General features: G+C 42.3%; 1 protein-coding gene and 1 long non-coding RNA gene across 5 annotated transcripts in view; one reads left to right on the forward strand and one right to left on the reverse strand.

Annotated features, from left to right (window-relative positions):
• LOC119477967 overlaps nucleotides 1–16314 on the forward strand; it is a 91299-nt gene that overhangs the window by 37902 nt on the left and 37083 nt on the right. The window lies entirely within an intron of this gene.
• Nucleotides 1–16314, reverse strand: part of LOC119477966 (NMDA receptor synaptonuclear signaling and neuronal migration factor) — a 48483-nt gene that overhangs the window by 30806 nt on the left and 1363 nt on the right. For 2 of the 4 annotated variants that reach the window (XM_037752284.1, XM_037752282.1), the window contains exons 2-4: nucleotides 3167–3228; nucleotides 1987–2901; nucleotides 1251–1317 (exon numbers count right to left, since the gene is read on the reverse strand). In XM_037752284.1, coding sequence (XP_037608212.1) covers nucleotides 1251–1317; nucleotides 1987–2901; nucleotides 3167–3228 — 1044 coding nt within the window. The remainder of the gene's footprint in view (nucleotides 1–1250; nucleotides 1318–1986; nucleotides 2902–3166; nucleotides 3229–16314) is intronic. The other 2 variants (XM_037752283.1, XM_037752285.1) reach the window with 2 other exon arrangements.

Here is a 16314-nt window from a genome sequence, read left to right on the forward strand (position 1 = left end):
TTTAGCGTGTGAACATGCTAAACTAAGATGGTGAACATGGTAAACATTATACTAACTAAACAGCCACGTGTTTGCATTGTCAATAGCCGTGTTTCCATTCAATTGTCAAGCAAATTTGAAACCAATTTTTGAAATGTCGCGTTTCCATTAACTGGTTTGGAGCAAATAAACTCTGCTACAGCATAGTTTGGTCAGAAGTTGGCACTATAGGCTTGGCCATCTAATCAACTTGAATTGTTCTTTCATGTCAGCTATTGGTCATGTTTCAGCGGAAACAGCTGATCAGTCATGTGAGTTAAATGTTTGCTACTTCAAAATTTATTTGGCAAAGGCGTTTCCATAAACCGTTTAGCACATCAACTCTTTTTCGACAAAGGCAAAAACCACCTAAAGCGAGCTTAAAAACTTTTTTTTTTCATAACTAAGAAAGTTTTAGCGAATTTTGCCGTTTCCATACAGCTTTTCTAATGCAATACTTCAAAATGCGAATAAAAATGTGAATGGAAACACAGCTATGTGACCATGTTAGCATCCTGATGCGAACATTTAGCTCAAAGCACCACTGTACTTAAGTACAGCCTCGCACAGCTGCTAGTGTGGCTGCAGACTCTTAATCCTTTTAGGTTAGTTTATTAGATTTAAGGGAATCATTGTTTTTTTTTTCCAGCACGCTCTCAAAAATCAACTCGCAGATACTTAAAACTTGCTTAGGTCAACAACTTATCACCTAAAAGATCAACGATCGAACACCTTGTGGGAGTGATGATGAGTTTGCGGCCACATTTTGCTGTTCAGCGCCCAACTTTTAAATCTCAGATGTCAAATAGTCTTCAAGGTGCAAGCTTTCAAAACAAACCCTGCTTACAGCTGCTTTACCGTGTATCAATTGTTCAACTTCAAGCACAAAAAAAAAAGAATTGACAAAATATTCACTGTGATGGATTGTCCTCCTTGAGCAAACTTCAAGGGTCTGCGAGCTGTTTTTATGGCTTACTGAAATGAAAATCAATGGTGGCCTGGAAGGTAAAAAAATCAATCTAAAAAACTTATAGCAAGCTTTGGAAAATGGTTTGCGGTAATGTAACGTATACAGTCAATGGCCTAAAACGTGCAAAAACACCTGTATGGTCCGTTAACTCACACACCAGCCTGTGTGAAGGTTTTCATACATCATCAATATGACCGTGTGTGCATGTATGTTTGTTTGTGTATATGTAAGATTGATGTGTGCTCAGAGGTTGGACACTCACGCCTGCATGGTTGTTGTGGCAGTTTGAAAGCTGAACATATTTTCCTTGGGGAACCAGTTAGTGTCTTCTGCAATTAGAGAGAAAAATGATGATTCCAGGGTTAAGTGAAAAGAAAAAAAAGAGAAAAATCTACGTGACACATTTGCAAACGTTGTGATAAATATATTAGAAATAGGGAAAGCACAAAACCAGCGACAGCACCAGCACTTCACAGTCCACCACTCCACAAATGGAGAGAGGGAGACACACAGAAGGAGACAGCAGAGGAGAGAGACGGGGGAGACGAAGAGTCAGATATACAGACCACCACGTCACATCCAACAACACACCCTCAATCCCCACCAGAGTTCAGAAGAAATAGATTTAACTTGCTTTTTAACGGATGTTTCACTTCATTAGACTGATTTTTCACAGTGAAATAACTTAAAATGAAAAACTAACTGCAAAGTTTCTTAGTTAATCGTTACTAAATGCTTGTTTGCACTGATCCTTAAACCTTCACGAAGCCCAGAATAATCACTTATAAACAAATATAATTAAACTGTCACAAACACTAGACTAATGAGGAAGCAAGTTTAAATGGATTCTTAAATTTTAACTAAAAAAGTGCATTCAAGCAAGTGAAATTAGTCAAATGCTATTTAATCTCTGGTCTTATGAACAAACCCCGCCCCCCCGCCCGCCCTCGTTTGGAATTCAGCGCCTCTCCCTTTCTCTGTGTCCTCCGCCCTCTCACCTCTCTCCAGCCCAGTCACCCGGTCCACACTCCACATCCGTTCTAGGCGCCGGTGCTGCTTGCCTGCCTCTCGGGACGCGCTCTCCAGGTCCAGGGAGCCCTGGCTCCGCGACGGAGCGCCGCTGCACGACTCGCACGCCAGCCCGCTGCACTCCGCCTCCCCTTTCCCACTCTCGCCCCAGCCGCGAATGTTGTGGGCGCTGACGGAGGTCTGCAGCGGCGGTTGAGACAGGTGGTGGTGGTGGCCGTGGTGGTGTGTTCCGTGATGGGAGTGCGATCCAGCGACGGCTAAAGACTGCTGCTGGTTGCTACCGCCGCTTCCACTTGCTCCGCTACTTCCTCCACTACCGGATGGCGCGCTGGTGCCCGAGACGCCGTGGTGGTGGTGGTTCCCGTGGTGAGCGTCGTGATGGTTTCTGTGATGGTGGCTGGCGCCACGGCCGCTGCTGGCTTGGTGGTACTGGGTTGGCGACGACGACGTGGAGGAAGGGGAAGTGGAGGGCTGGATCAAGCCGCCTCTGGATCCCACCCCGCCACTCCCCGACTTCTCCTTCAGGACGTCCAGTTCCAGGCTCTCCTTGCTGCCCCGGCCGCTGCTCATCAGCATACCGCGCTGGCTGGTGATGGTGTACACGCGGGCAGGCTGCAGGGTGCACTCGACGCACTTCTGCTGGTCTTCCTCCGCCGAGAAGCTGCGCTCGAGGGACAGCCGCGACGCTTTGGTTGAGATGGTGATGGAAGGGGGAGGCGGCTGGAGTAAGCCCAGCGGGGATTTCACCTGGCTGGGCTCCTGGTTGTCCTCGCAGCCCTTGGCGGCGTTGGAGCAGGGATGGAGGTGGTTGTTGTTGTTTGGGCCAATCGTGTCACTTGGCGACTCCTGGTCGGGACCCACCAAGGTTTCACACAGAAGATGAGCTAGAATGACGGCGAAAAAAAACAAATAAGAGCGTTAAAGATTGAGGAAAAAAGAGCAGGGAGAGGGGAAAAAAGAGGAGGACAAGAGGAAAATATAATTTTTCTTCGGCTATCAGCTATTGTAGTGATACACTAATGATCGCAGCCTGGCATTGCCAACAGAGGATTAGGTGAAGCAGGTGGAGGGAGGATTAAAGACCACAAAAGGGAATAGGCAGAGCAGGATAGAGGGATGGACAAATGGCAGGATGGCTGAGACGCTGACCTGATCCGTTTCGGTTCTCAGGGTGCGTGTGGGACAGGTACTCTCCAAATGCTCGCGCTGCTCTGTGGGGACACACACACATGACACACATAAAGACATTTAATTCACGGGTGGAAAGGAGGGGTGAGTTGAAAGGAGAGGAAATGGAAGGGAAGAAGAAGAGGGGGGCAAGGGAATTGTAAATTATAAACCTAATTGCCTTCTTTGTAGGCTTGTGCCACCCACAGATTAAAGATGCAGCTGTTTTTATCTCCACACTTCAGGCAGCCTCAGACTGAAAGAGAGACAGAGTATGAGACAGCCGGAGGAGATACTGTAGAGTGAAGGATTGTTGGATTTCATTTCTCAGTATGACCGTCAGTCTGCGTTGGCGGATGTAATTGCAGCTGGCAGACCATAAGTGTGTTCGTCTCCTTATTTCATACACACACACACAGAACGTATGTGTGGATGTATGCACTGTATCTTCGTGTCGAGAAAAACACTTAACCTTGACAACAACTAGCTGCTGTGAGCTCCATCGCCGAAGTCTGGTGCTTTTTACTCACGCACAGAAATAGACAGAGAAATACGCTCCAGACGTCCATTCAGCCACATATTACCAAAACTCAATATCACAGAGGGCTTCAGCTTTTAATAAAATAGCCCCGGGTCCTCGCAATTTGAATGACACTGACCTCCTAATGTTCCTCTAGTCAGTGTGTGGCAGGAGAGGGAAATGAGCAAAGAGAGAGAGACGGGGGGAAAAGAAAGACGAATAACTTTTAGACGAAGATGTGCTTTCAATGTCAATCTGGAACTGAGAGGAAATGAAGCGCAGCAATAACTATTGGGAATAACGATTCATGATAATAATTAAGAATGAATGGAGGGAGTAGAGGGATGGAGAAAATGTGAGTAACTCTAATACTGTATGCTATTAATAAGTTACTCCTATTGCATGATGAGATTGCCATTTCTCCAATTGACTGTAATTGTGCAACATAATACTTTCACTCTGCTACCTTTCAGAGGAAATACTGACGCTTTTTATGTGTTATTTAAAGCTGCAGTCAGTAACTTTGAGCAAATATGATATTATTATTTTTAAAAAACCGTCACTATATCCTGACAGTAGTGCATGAGACAGATAATCTGTAATAAAAAATCGTGTTCCTCCATGTCCTCATAGTGACAGTTTTATAAAAATAACTTTTTTCATAACTGCAGATTTAACTTGTGCTATAGTTTAAATTATCTAGTGCCTCCATGACCACCAACAGAAATAAAATGCATATTAAGACATCCATCATTTAACACACTTTAGCATTATTCATAATGAATGAGTGCTTTTACTTATGCATGTTCTGTACTTTCTAAAACTTGTTTTAAACATTGTTGCATTGTTAATTATACTGGAATAGGCAACTTATTTCACAGCTGACTATTTGTTTCATGAGAATACCCACTGTCGCAAACTGACTTTTAACATTGACGTTAGTTTATCACTAATGTTCTTGTAGTACGGGAGGACTAATGGATTGATTGTGAGTCAGCATATTTGTTTTCTTGTTGAAAACCTATTGTAAAAAAAGCATTATGCAGCATTCCTTAACTTGATAGCGACGTGATCCCGAAAGATAACCTGACGTGTCCACAGCTGCAGATCAAGGGCTGATTAACTGTTTACATCCTTCAGTTCATTCAGGAAAAAAATTGGCCTGAGCAGCTAATGTTGGTGACTGTGCAGAAGAATCCCCTAAATACAGGTGAATCTGTGGGTGAACGCCTCCTTCCTGGCAGCTCTGTCAATTATTAAAGCCTGGCACGCACAGTAAGAGCAGGAGTGCAGTAAAAACAGACTTTCTCTAATGCACCGTCTCTCCTTCCCTCTTACGCTCCGCCCTGTCGAGACAGATTAAATTTGACCTCCTTCGCTACCTTTTTTTAACAACAGCACAATTATAATGCAACCTGCGTGACCTGAGGAGGTCCTATTAATGGATCTATGACTTTATTATTCAAGCTAATAACCCCCATCATGAGTTGCCAGTTTATTTATTGCTACTTGAGAAATCGTAGCTGTAGCTTATTTTGAGAAACTCTGAGGTCCTCCAATAATATTAATCCGATGTAAATACATAAATCAGTAATTAAAGATACATACGTTTGACACTATCACCTCCTTCTTTATCATTGTGTAAATTGTAGTTCTGTTAGAGCTCAACTACACCAGTGTTGAGGCTAATGTGGACCCCCATTAGGAAGACAAAAGAAAAGACGGACAAGCAATAATCAGAGGTTCTGTATCACAGTATTGGGTAAGATGCTGTATGTGACATTATTAAACCGCAATCTTTTCCTACACTAAACCCAAATACTGTAAGTAGTTTTTGTCACATACAGTAACCTCTCTACTTAAGTTACGCAACTTCCGCTGTTATTTTAACCGAAACCACAATCTTTTCCTAAACCTAACTAAGTAGTTTTGTTGCCTAAACCTAACAAAGTCGATCTTTTCCTCAACCTAACTAAGTAGTTTTGTTGCCTAAACCTAACAAAGTCGATCTTTTCCTCAACCTAACTAAGTAGTTTTGTTGCGTAATCCTAATCAAGTTGATCCTTTCTTAAACCTAACCAAGTAGCTTTGTTGCCTAAACCTAATCAAGTTGTTTCCTGTGAAGATGGAAGTTTATTTTGAAAAGACTGTATGCAGGTAATGAGCAGAAATTGACACGTGTTGCTGCACATTCGTAGGAAAAAACACACGAAAAATGACATGTTTTGCCTGCAGTCTCAGAAACCAGCCGGTACTCTTATGCTGTAATAGTATAGCTGTGGCTTTGCTGTTGGCCACTTAGTTTGTGGTAATTTGACTAAACACAAATTTATCTGAGCAAATGCACCGGATAAGCACAATAGAAACGTGAATAAAGGTTTTAAAACCAGATTTTACTCTACAAGACAAGGCCTCAGGACCAGGAAATAATGGAGGTGTCACCTTAAAGTTACAAGCCCTGAGAGTTATGTGCATGAGTGTGTGTGCGACTCAGTCTCTGTATACTGTAGGATATTCAAGGATAAAAGAGAGATGTAAAGAGATGTAACGAGCAACCGGACCGGTTAAGGACACGTGATAAATGTAGCTTACACTCTAATCAGCAGGTGTTCCTCTGAAGCTCCGAGACATTTTTCCTTTTGCCCTCTTGTTTTATTATTCAACAGGCTGGGGCACTCTGATTAGAATCAGCAAACAATGGTGCAAGAGACTCACATCATCCATTATACATGAGAGGAAACGGATAGAGCAAAACCCTTCTCAATCCATCCATTGAACAAAACCCTCTCTCTGCGTAGTCTCATATCACCGTGTTGCACCCGCTCCATATATGGTATGTAAGCACGACACATCAGGGGACACAGGTGCACGAGGCGGCTGGGGAGAGAGAGATACCTCTGCGCACATGTGCGAAATGAGAGCGGAGAAGTTATAGACGGAGAAGAAGAGGGAAGAGCCTGACAGGCAGATATGAAATTCGTCCTGCATGCTCTCAGACATGTGACAGGGGTTTGGGGAGAGAAACGGGTTAGGGAGGGGAGTTCCTGAGGAGGAGAGACGGGATTACAGCAGAGAGCGAGAGGCGTGTACAGAAAAATGGGGGCATATTAAAAATGAAAGGTGGCGTAAACTTGAGGAAACGGAGGCAGACAGAGAAAGCGCAGTCAGGACAAAGAGTAAGAAAGAGATACAACAGACTCCTCCTCAGGACAAATGCATCTTTGAAAATCAACTCAACCCTGAAATCCTTTGTGTCATTTAACCTCTTGAGGGGCTTCTACAGGCCCATTAAGTACGATATGTATGCTATGAAACATGTGGCAAACGGGAGTGACAAGGATGGTACAGGTTCAAGTTCAGTGTCCTGGATTCAGATCAGATTAGATAGACTGGCTGTGTGAGAGTGAAATCTTTAACCTTAAAGGAAAAGTAGAATTGTGTTTCTGAAATGTGTCCCCCTCCTCCCCCATAAATATACTGGTTTTACAACACTGCAATGTATTTCACAGGCGGCAACCTCCGGGTCTGAAAAGTGAAGCCAATGCGGAAGTGCCTTAAACTTGCATTATTTCTACTAGCCAGCAGGGGGCGACTCCTCTGGTTGCAAAAAAAAAAAAAGTGTGCTTGTATAGACATCTATGAGAAAATGACTTCTCACTGGATTTATTACCTCAGTAAACATTGTAAACATGAGTTTATGGTCTCAATTGCTAGTTTCAAGTCTTCTTCAATACAGCATGATATTGATCTAGTAAATTATGGTCCCATTTAGAATCAAATAGACCATAAAGCAGGGTAATATTGTACCGTAATATTTTAGAAACCATTCCATGGTGGCCCGTCTATGAGCTTATGGGAAACGGGAGATGGCAACCAAAGAGTGAATTTTTTTAACCCCTACTCTGGGTGTTGACCACAGTTTTCTGTATGCATATCATGTAATTTTTCATAGTTTGTGAAATTTCTTCATAGTGCTAGCTACTGTACATGAATGAAGCTTAGATATGTTGACAACATCACTGTGAAATGCAATGCTTTTCAGCTGCCAACTCAGCCGTCACAGCGTCCTTGAACACCACAACCAAAGGTTTTGGAAACAGTCCCCGCTCTCACCTACCCAACAAGTCCCCAAATTAAATGACCTTAAAAAAACCTTGTTTGTTATGGCCCTCCACAATGACGCATAAACATTTTCCCATCTGATGCCCCTATCGGCCATGTTCTGCCACAAAAAAAACAACTCGGTGAGGGTTAGAGAAAGATCAAGGTTTGGGTTACAATAAGTACTTAGTTCAGGTTGGAAAAACATCTTGGTTTAGGCTGAAATTACTACTTCGCTAAGATTAGGGGACCTTCGTCGTCATGGTTACAATAATAACTACATGGTTAAAGGGATAGTTTGGGTGTCCGACAGCCCTTTCTGACGGGGAACTGAAGCTGTTGTATCCATCTATGCTCTCGCCAAAGCCACCAGACTCCATTGACAAAAACTGTAATTTGACCTTGCAGAACATGGGGGTTGCTGGTCTACACAAACAAACTGACTGATCAAAGCAGCGGTTGACTAGCAACTCCTATGTTCTGCGAGGTAAAATTATAGTTTTTTTCAATGGTGTCTGGTTGCTTTGGCGAGAGCATAGATAACGGCTTCAGTTCCCTGTCGGTAACATAGACTGTATAGCTGTTTCAAGGCAAGGTAAACTGGCAAAAATATTCTAAATATAGCGTACACTTGAATTGATGTTGATTTTTTTTTTAGGTGGGTCTTTCTTTTAGGTGGCTAAAATACGTTTTGCTGCTGCCCCCATCCACAGCAGTACATTGCTTTGGTTCCGTGCGGTCACTCCTTTCTGCTTCTCCAAACTGGGGGCGTGCTGACCGTCACCTACTGTAGGTAATACACTGATTATGGATAAGTACCTCATACAACCCCACTTCAAAACACCCAAACTATCCCTTTAAGGTCAGTCAGCAATCGTGGTTGTGGTTAAAAGAGACCAACATTGACTGTTAGTGGGAAACGTGAAACAAACAGCGCTCTCTTGGGTTAAAGTCTGACATTTTGTTGATCCACCCTGACCTCATCCGTATGTAGACTTCGTCGCTCAAAAGATAACCTCACCTGTCTTCCTTCTTTTTGTTGTGATGGACAGTAGTCATAATTACTACAGCCGTTGGTAGGCTTTGTCACTTTAACGTAAACATATGTCGTTTTTGGACGCTTTCGTCTTTCATGGGAGGACAGTCTCCAACTACAGCGTCCTGCAGCAAGAATGCTAACTGTCCAATATCTTGAACACAGCTCCTCTCCAAGAGTAACTCTGAATTCTGTTATGCAAACTAGTGTTGGTGCAACGTGCCACCTGAAGCTCCCGCTGAGTGAGCAATGTGAGAGTGAACATGAGCATATTTCGCCTCTTGTCTGGGTCTACAGTTCAGCACATACTTAGCATTTCAGAAGCTGAATGAGTCAGCCACAATTACACACACTCCACTCCTCCTTAAACACTTTCTGCCACAAACTCCCCTAACCACTTCGCTGCCGCATAAAAGTGCCCTCAACAACAGGAAGATACACCTCAAGCACTTCATCTCTTTTAATAGATCCAGACAGAACAATGCAGAGCTGGATACTTGGCAGATGGCAATATTACAAAACTGTAAGCATATACCCTTTATCTTCAGTCTTTTCAAGTTTATGCTTACCAACGGATGCAGATGGTGAAATGGTACTCGTTACTTGCTCCAGTGTTACTTTATCCTCTTGTTATTTTACTTTTTTTCTCCAATTATCCTGTTTTTTTGGGGTGCTTTTACATCTAGTGCTCATCCGTCAAACATTTTGCCAGGTTGGGTGTAAAAGGTGTAAAATGCCACCCACATTAAGCAAACCATCGTGTAGCCCAGTTTCACTAAGATAATTAGATGGGGAGATCATTTGGAACAGAGAAATAATATCTTAACCCATTTATATGACAAATAGGTAAGAGTGCAGTGCCTTTTTTGCACTATCATTAAATTGAAGCTGTAATTTTGACCAACAAATTATCTCCATAGCGACAAAAATGGACCCTGAAGACTCACAGGTTACTCTGAGATTAAATAACTGATGTATTATAATGCTGCTGCTACATATAGTATTTATTCCATTATTGACCCAAATCTAATCATCTCCTGCCTTTTTCCCTGTCGATTCTCGTGCCGTTTAACACCGTGACCATATATCTTGAGAGGACAAGCGACTCGAGGCATCACTCCCCCCCCTGGCAGTGATCCCATCGGTCTGAATATCATCAGATCTGATGCCTCCCTGGGCGTCTCTCCACTGTAAACAATGGGCTGCCAAGCAAAGAGATTCCTCACTCTTAATGCTCCTTAATCGAATCCTCCTCTCAGATGGTCTAATTGAATTGGGTTTTCTACACACACACACACACACACACACATATGGAGGAGCATTCACACACATAAATGCACAGCCGGGGTGATGAGAACCTGTTGAGAGGCTTGTTGTGTGTGCTGAGGGCCAAAGGGACTTGGGAATGTTAATTGCGAGTCTTGAAAGTGTGGTGCATTATGGGACACGTGGGAACCAAGCACCTGATCGGGGAGCTGATTAAAATGTCAATACACTAGTGGCTCAACGCAACCACATACAGTGTTGAGTGATGCAAAAAGAAAATCACACAGTAACACACACTACTCTTCTGTTTCTCTGCAGTAGCCTACAAATATTTAATATTTTTTCTTTTAAATTGATAAAAGGCTTTTTTCACGGCAGACATTTTTACTTTTTTTTTTTTTTTACTTTTTTTATTATAAATAAAATAAATAGAAAGAGAGAAAGAAAAATTATAGAAAGTAAAACATATTTTGTAAAAGAAATTGTAAAACTAAAAAGAAAAACGTCAAATCAGACTATAAGAAGTGGATGTAGTCACCGTGACGTCACCCATTGGTTTGTGGACTGCCATTTTGAAGCCTCGAATTCTGCATTTTTGCCGTCGCCATCTCGTTTGACACGAGAGGGTGGAGCTAAGTACAACCGAATGCTGAATAAGACATTTTCTAGGCGACCAAAATGGTTATAATTAACTGTCATGAACTGAAAACACACAGTGAAAGGGTTAAAGTTGTAAGACGAAAACACGGACATCTCCCAGACCAGACAACGTTGTGGTAGCGACCTGTCAATCACAAGGTAGCCACACCCTAAAGCATACCCTGCTTTATGGTCTATTTGACTCTAAATGGGACCATAATTTTACTAATTGAACATCATGCTGTATTGAAGAAGACTTGAAACTAGCGATTGAGACCATAAACTCATGTTTACAATGTTAACTGAGGTAATAAATGAAGTCAGAAGTAGGCTAATTTTCTCATAGACTTCGATACAATCTGACTTATTTTTGCAACCAGAGGAGTCGCCCCCTGCTGGATATTAGAAAGAATGCAAGTTTAAGGCACTTCAGCGTTGGCTTCACTTTTCAGACATGAAGGTTGTCCACTGGTCAAAATACAGAAATATTGTGCACGGTACAGTTTGCCCTTGGAAATTGACAAAACAATCTTCAAGGTCCACTTACTCGCTTGTTCTGGAGCTTTTGACATATCATATCATATCACAAGGTGTTCATCGCCAAATTATAGCTTGATCAGTTGTCATGGCACTGTAGAAAAGTGCTCAGAATAGTGCAAAGTTTAAACATCTACCTTTCAACTTGGGTTGAGATTGTTTTGCCAAAGAATAAATGAAAAATAGAATAAATATGCATGATAGCAGACAGACAATCACACAACACTGCTGGAGCCCTAATCATTCTTCAGACTGTAATCAATAAAATCTGCCTCAGTCAGCATATTTATGGCAAAGACTTACACTGTCTGATTGAACAGAGGAGGGGGAGATTAGATATCATAGAAATAGATAGTATATCTTTTTAAATACACAAGTAAAAAAAGGAAATAAAGCACAATGATGCAATATGTTAGCAAGGAATGACCAGATTCTTAGAGCTGAAGAGGAAACACAGTCTCCCTTTGTTGAGCTTGAGTGAATCTGAATAACTGTTATTTCAAAAAACAATTACATAACCGCCCTCGACCCCCATGAACAGAGTGACTGCAAGTCTACAACAAAGAAAGTCACACCTGTCGACTGCCCTGAATAAACTAAGACACAATATTTCGTTAGCATCCGTCTGTAAAAAACAATCCTTTCATCTGTCATGCCATCTTTCACACCCCCACTGGCTCTGTGAACGCTGTTGTCCGACGCCGTTCTCCCAAGCCACAGCACAGCCCTCCTCTCTGGCCGATAGGAAGATCAAAGCGTTTGCTTTTTCACTCAATGTCGCAGAATTCTGCTGTGTAAATTGAAAGTAATCTCATCCTCTCTCCCCCCCTTCGCTCTCAGTCGTTCGCTACTTCTCATGAGCTGCTGGAGGGGAGAGTGTGACCTGTTTCATAACCAGCCATCCATAAACATGCAGAAGATGACACGGGCGCACACGGTGCAGGAAGCTTGTGTCTCTTTAGTGTTTCCTGTGTATTGTTTGTATGCATTCCTATGAATGTGGTCATTCACTCTTGAGTGGTGTCCGCTAACAAGTCCTCATACATTAGTGACAAAATGGGTCATCTGTCAGTGCTTTCCAAAATGACTCTTATGAGCGTTTTCTGATCTGGCAACACCTATCGGTAGGACAAAGACGTTCTGGACATGCAATAATGCCAACATGCATGGCTCAAGGGATTGCAATGTCGTTCAGTCCAACACTTTGGTCCACACTGAAATATCTCAACAACTATTGGATGGATTACCATCAAATTTGGTACAGCCATTAGTGGTCCCCAGAGGGTAAAACCTATGGAATTTGGTGATCCCCTGACTTAACCTCTAGCGCCACCAGCAGGTTGACATTTTCGGTTTTGAGTGGCATGTCTTGACAACTATGGGACGGATTGCCATGAAATTTGGTACAGCCATTAGTGATCCTCAGAGGGTAAAGCCTATGGACTTCGGTGATCCCTGACTTTGCCTCTATTACCAACAGCAGCTTGACATTTTCGGTTTTGAGTGGCATGTCTTAACAACTATGGGATGGATTGCCATGAAGTTTAGTACAGATATCTATGGTCCTCAGCGGATTAATCCTATTGACTTTGGTAATCCCCTGACTTTTCCTGTAGCACCACCAGCAGTTGGAGACAAATTGTGTTCTTTGCGAGACTATGGTGGGTGGACCTTGGACCCTGTAGAGGGGTCATGCTCCCCCAGAAGAAAATTTTGTACAATTTAAAGTTAAATGCATCAATTTGGTGCACTTTGAGAGTAAAATTAAGAGGCTAGAGCTATGAAGAACATTTTGCTCTTGTAAACAATTTAATCATAAAGACATTAGTAAAATAAATATAAATGGTGATGACACGGCAAAAAAAGTCACACCCTCAAAGCAAATGAGATGGGGTCCGTGTTTCAAAACGAGTTGGGTGGGTTGCCGACAAGGTAATTAATGGGAAACACTGAAGGAAAGATAATCTTCATGGTTAAGGATGTAAATATATTGTCTTCATGGTTTAAAGATAGAAGTTGATAGAAAACAGGATGCAAACCCTGGTCTCCCATATAAAAAACTGATGTTTTTATACCCAGTTCTACAAATATTTAGATTTGAGTTGGTATACTGTATATGTCATGCTACTTTCTGCTTTGCTACTGAACATCGAACAATCGTGATTGTGTGAACAAACAAATGTTGCCTACTTTTTGTTTGATTTGGGAGAGGACAGTCTTTATTTGCACAACCACAAGAGGTCACCAGTCAGGAAAACATGCAGTAAATATGAGTTATTTTTAGTCACTTGAATAAACGACCACTACTGTCTTCCCAGTATGCAGTTTACTGGCTGGCTCATTGCACAAATAATTGAAATGTGACAAACTCTACTCTATGCCATGACCTCCACAAACGGGTCGGCATATTCAATAAATGTTTAATGAGCTTCTGTCAGACTAAGGTTTATGCAAGAGCACAAATGTTGAAGATTGATGAATGTGTTTATCTCCTGTACTGTGTTGATTGATGTGCAGTATGTGGGTGTGTTTGTGTGACCTCTCAAGAGTGAGGACATTTCTTTAAAGGGTGGGCTATTAGGACTTGGGTTTAGAGTTAGGGTTAGGATAGAGTGCTGCATGGATGACGTATTTTTGTAGGCCAACCAGGAAGTAAGCATCGCCCTGGGTTCGCTCAACAAAATGTGACATTTTCCCATTGGCTTTTGGATTATTGCAGGAAATAAGCTCTGTGGCAAACACACATTTATAATACTTACATGTTTTGTGATTTTTTAAGTGTAAATGCAATCGCCAGAAGTAAAAAGCCAACGCTATAAATTAACTAAACCACGATCGCATGAGCACGAGTATACACAACGAGACTTTAACGGCGGATCAGTCGGCGTGATGGCGTTTTTGTAGTGTCATTTAGCCGCTTGTTAGCAACTGCCTTTTTTAAGACACATAAAAGCTTAAAAATTCATGTTTTAGGACTCATTCCTGTAGCACTCTATTAGAATTTGGTTTAAATTAAGTAGATCAGGTACTTAATTAAGATTACAGTAGGTTATAGTTATTTGTCTAGTGCTAATGGAAAGGAAACCGGGGGTGAATAAAGTCAGTGATCCAATGATTATCCAAAAGCGTGTTTGGCTTTTGTGTGTTAATTGGAGAGAGAGAAGAAAATAAGTTTATATGTGGAGTTATGTTTGGATGTGTTTGCAAAGGATGGTGACTCAGACTCAGGGCTGACCCCTGTTAGTCGACTAATTGGTTGTTTTGGCCTCGGTTGACTGAGATTACTTTAGTCAATTAGTCATTTTTTATGCTTTTTCATGCTGAATGAAACATACGAGCACATCTCTGATAAACACTAAATTTAAAGTGGTGCTTTTTTGTGATTGTGGAGAAACTCAGTTTCACAGATCTGTCGATTAAATCAACTAATTGATTAGTCAACAACATCGTACGAGAGTTAACTGAGTATTTCTTTGGTCGAGGACAGCCCTACTGACACTTATATTCATACACCTGCTGTCATTTGCCTGTAGGATTTTGAATGCACAGGGAAGTGTGTTTGCACATACATGCAAAACAGAGAAGGAAAGAGAAAGATGGTTGCACTGGTAGAAAGGCTGCGTGTGTGTGTGTGCACCTGAGTCTACTCCCCCAGCCTAGATTTATGTCATGGTATGTCCTCTAATGGGATTTGAAAGCTGAGGTGACACTGTATCATGTCGTTAACTGGACACTAGCTAGAGTTGCAGATAAGAAATTGATGAGTCAAAACTCGGCTCTGACCGCATGTGTCTGTACAAGTAGAAAAAGGCCATATGGTAGACTGAGACACATGTTAACCTTCAGACAATCACAATAAACATAAAAGTATATTTTCCTCACGAGTTGCAACCAAATAGCAGTAAACCTTTAACAGCCTCGCCAAATCTTTTAAGCAAAAAAAATAAGCTACGGAGTCTTAAATCCCAACAAATACCAAGCAGATAAGTCCAGTTGTTACCAGATGTTTCACTGAGGGACACTGTTGTGCATTCAGCTGCTTTTCGGTTGCCAAAGTTGACAAGATGAGCACAAAATGTACAGAACGTATGGAAGTGCAAAACAGATCCTTGGAATATAAAGGTGCATTGCTCCGTAAATGGCTGCAATGGAAATAAGTCCATATCTGACGCTGCAGACAGATTTCAAATCTGCAGAGAAGATTCAGAGTCCAGCCTGCCCTTCACACAGAATGGGGAAGAGGAGCGAGTAGATGAAATGGAGAGATATGCACACATGCCTGATTGTATACACATAGATATGTTTGTGTGTGTATGTGAGGTGGAGAGAGATGTGCAGAGAAACCGCCACCGAATGTTTGCCTCCACATTCATGAGGTTGTGTGCAGGTGAGAGGCTGATCAATAGTAGGATGTGATTCAGCTGCATTTCTCCTCTACGGGGAGGCAAGGTTCATTCTGCCATTAACGCCGAGAAATTAAACTCTGAAGTGCGAATGTGTGTGTGAGAGAGAGAGAGAAAGAGAGGGAGTATGAATAACCCCAAAAGTGCATGTACTTGTGTGTGTGTGTAGGCAGAGATCATCCTCAATAGTTACCAGTTGTGTCAGATGTGTAATATTATTTTTAGTTCCATTGAAGACATGAAGAAGAAGCAGCTTTGAGACCGACTCTCTCTCTCTCTCACACACACACACACACACACACACACACACTCTTACAGTATACCTGCCCAGGACACCCGCTGTGTAGTCATTATGTATGAGCATCACATTCTCATCTCAAGGTGGCACACACACACACACACCGCAATGCATGCAAAGAAGGCTCATGCACGTATACAGGGCTGGGTGCAATGAAAAAGGGAAGACACTATAGAGGCTCCACTGAGATAATGACGTAATGGCACATCAGCCCACATCTGGGTGGACGTCGGGAGTCTGCACGAGTCAAGGTCATTCATTGATTGAGTTAAGCAGCAGGGCCTGCTGCTGCTGGAGCTGCTGGAGCTGATGGAGCAGCACAGAAAAAAA

This window comes from Sebastes umbrosus, chromosome 19, assembly GCF_015220745.1.
Source record: "Sebastes umbrosus isolate fSebUmb1 chromosome 19, fSebUmb1.pri, whole genome shotgun sequence".
In the NCBI taxonomy this organism is placed as follows: domain Eukaryota; kingdom Metazoa; phylum Chordata; class Actinopteri; order Perciformes; family Sebastidae; genus Sebastes; species Sebastes umbrosus.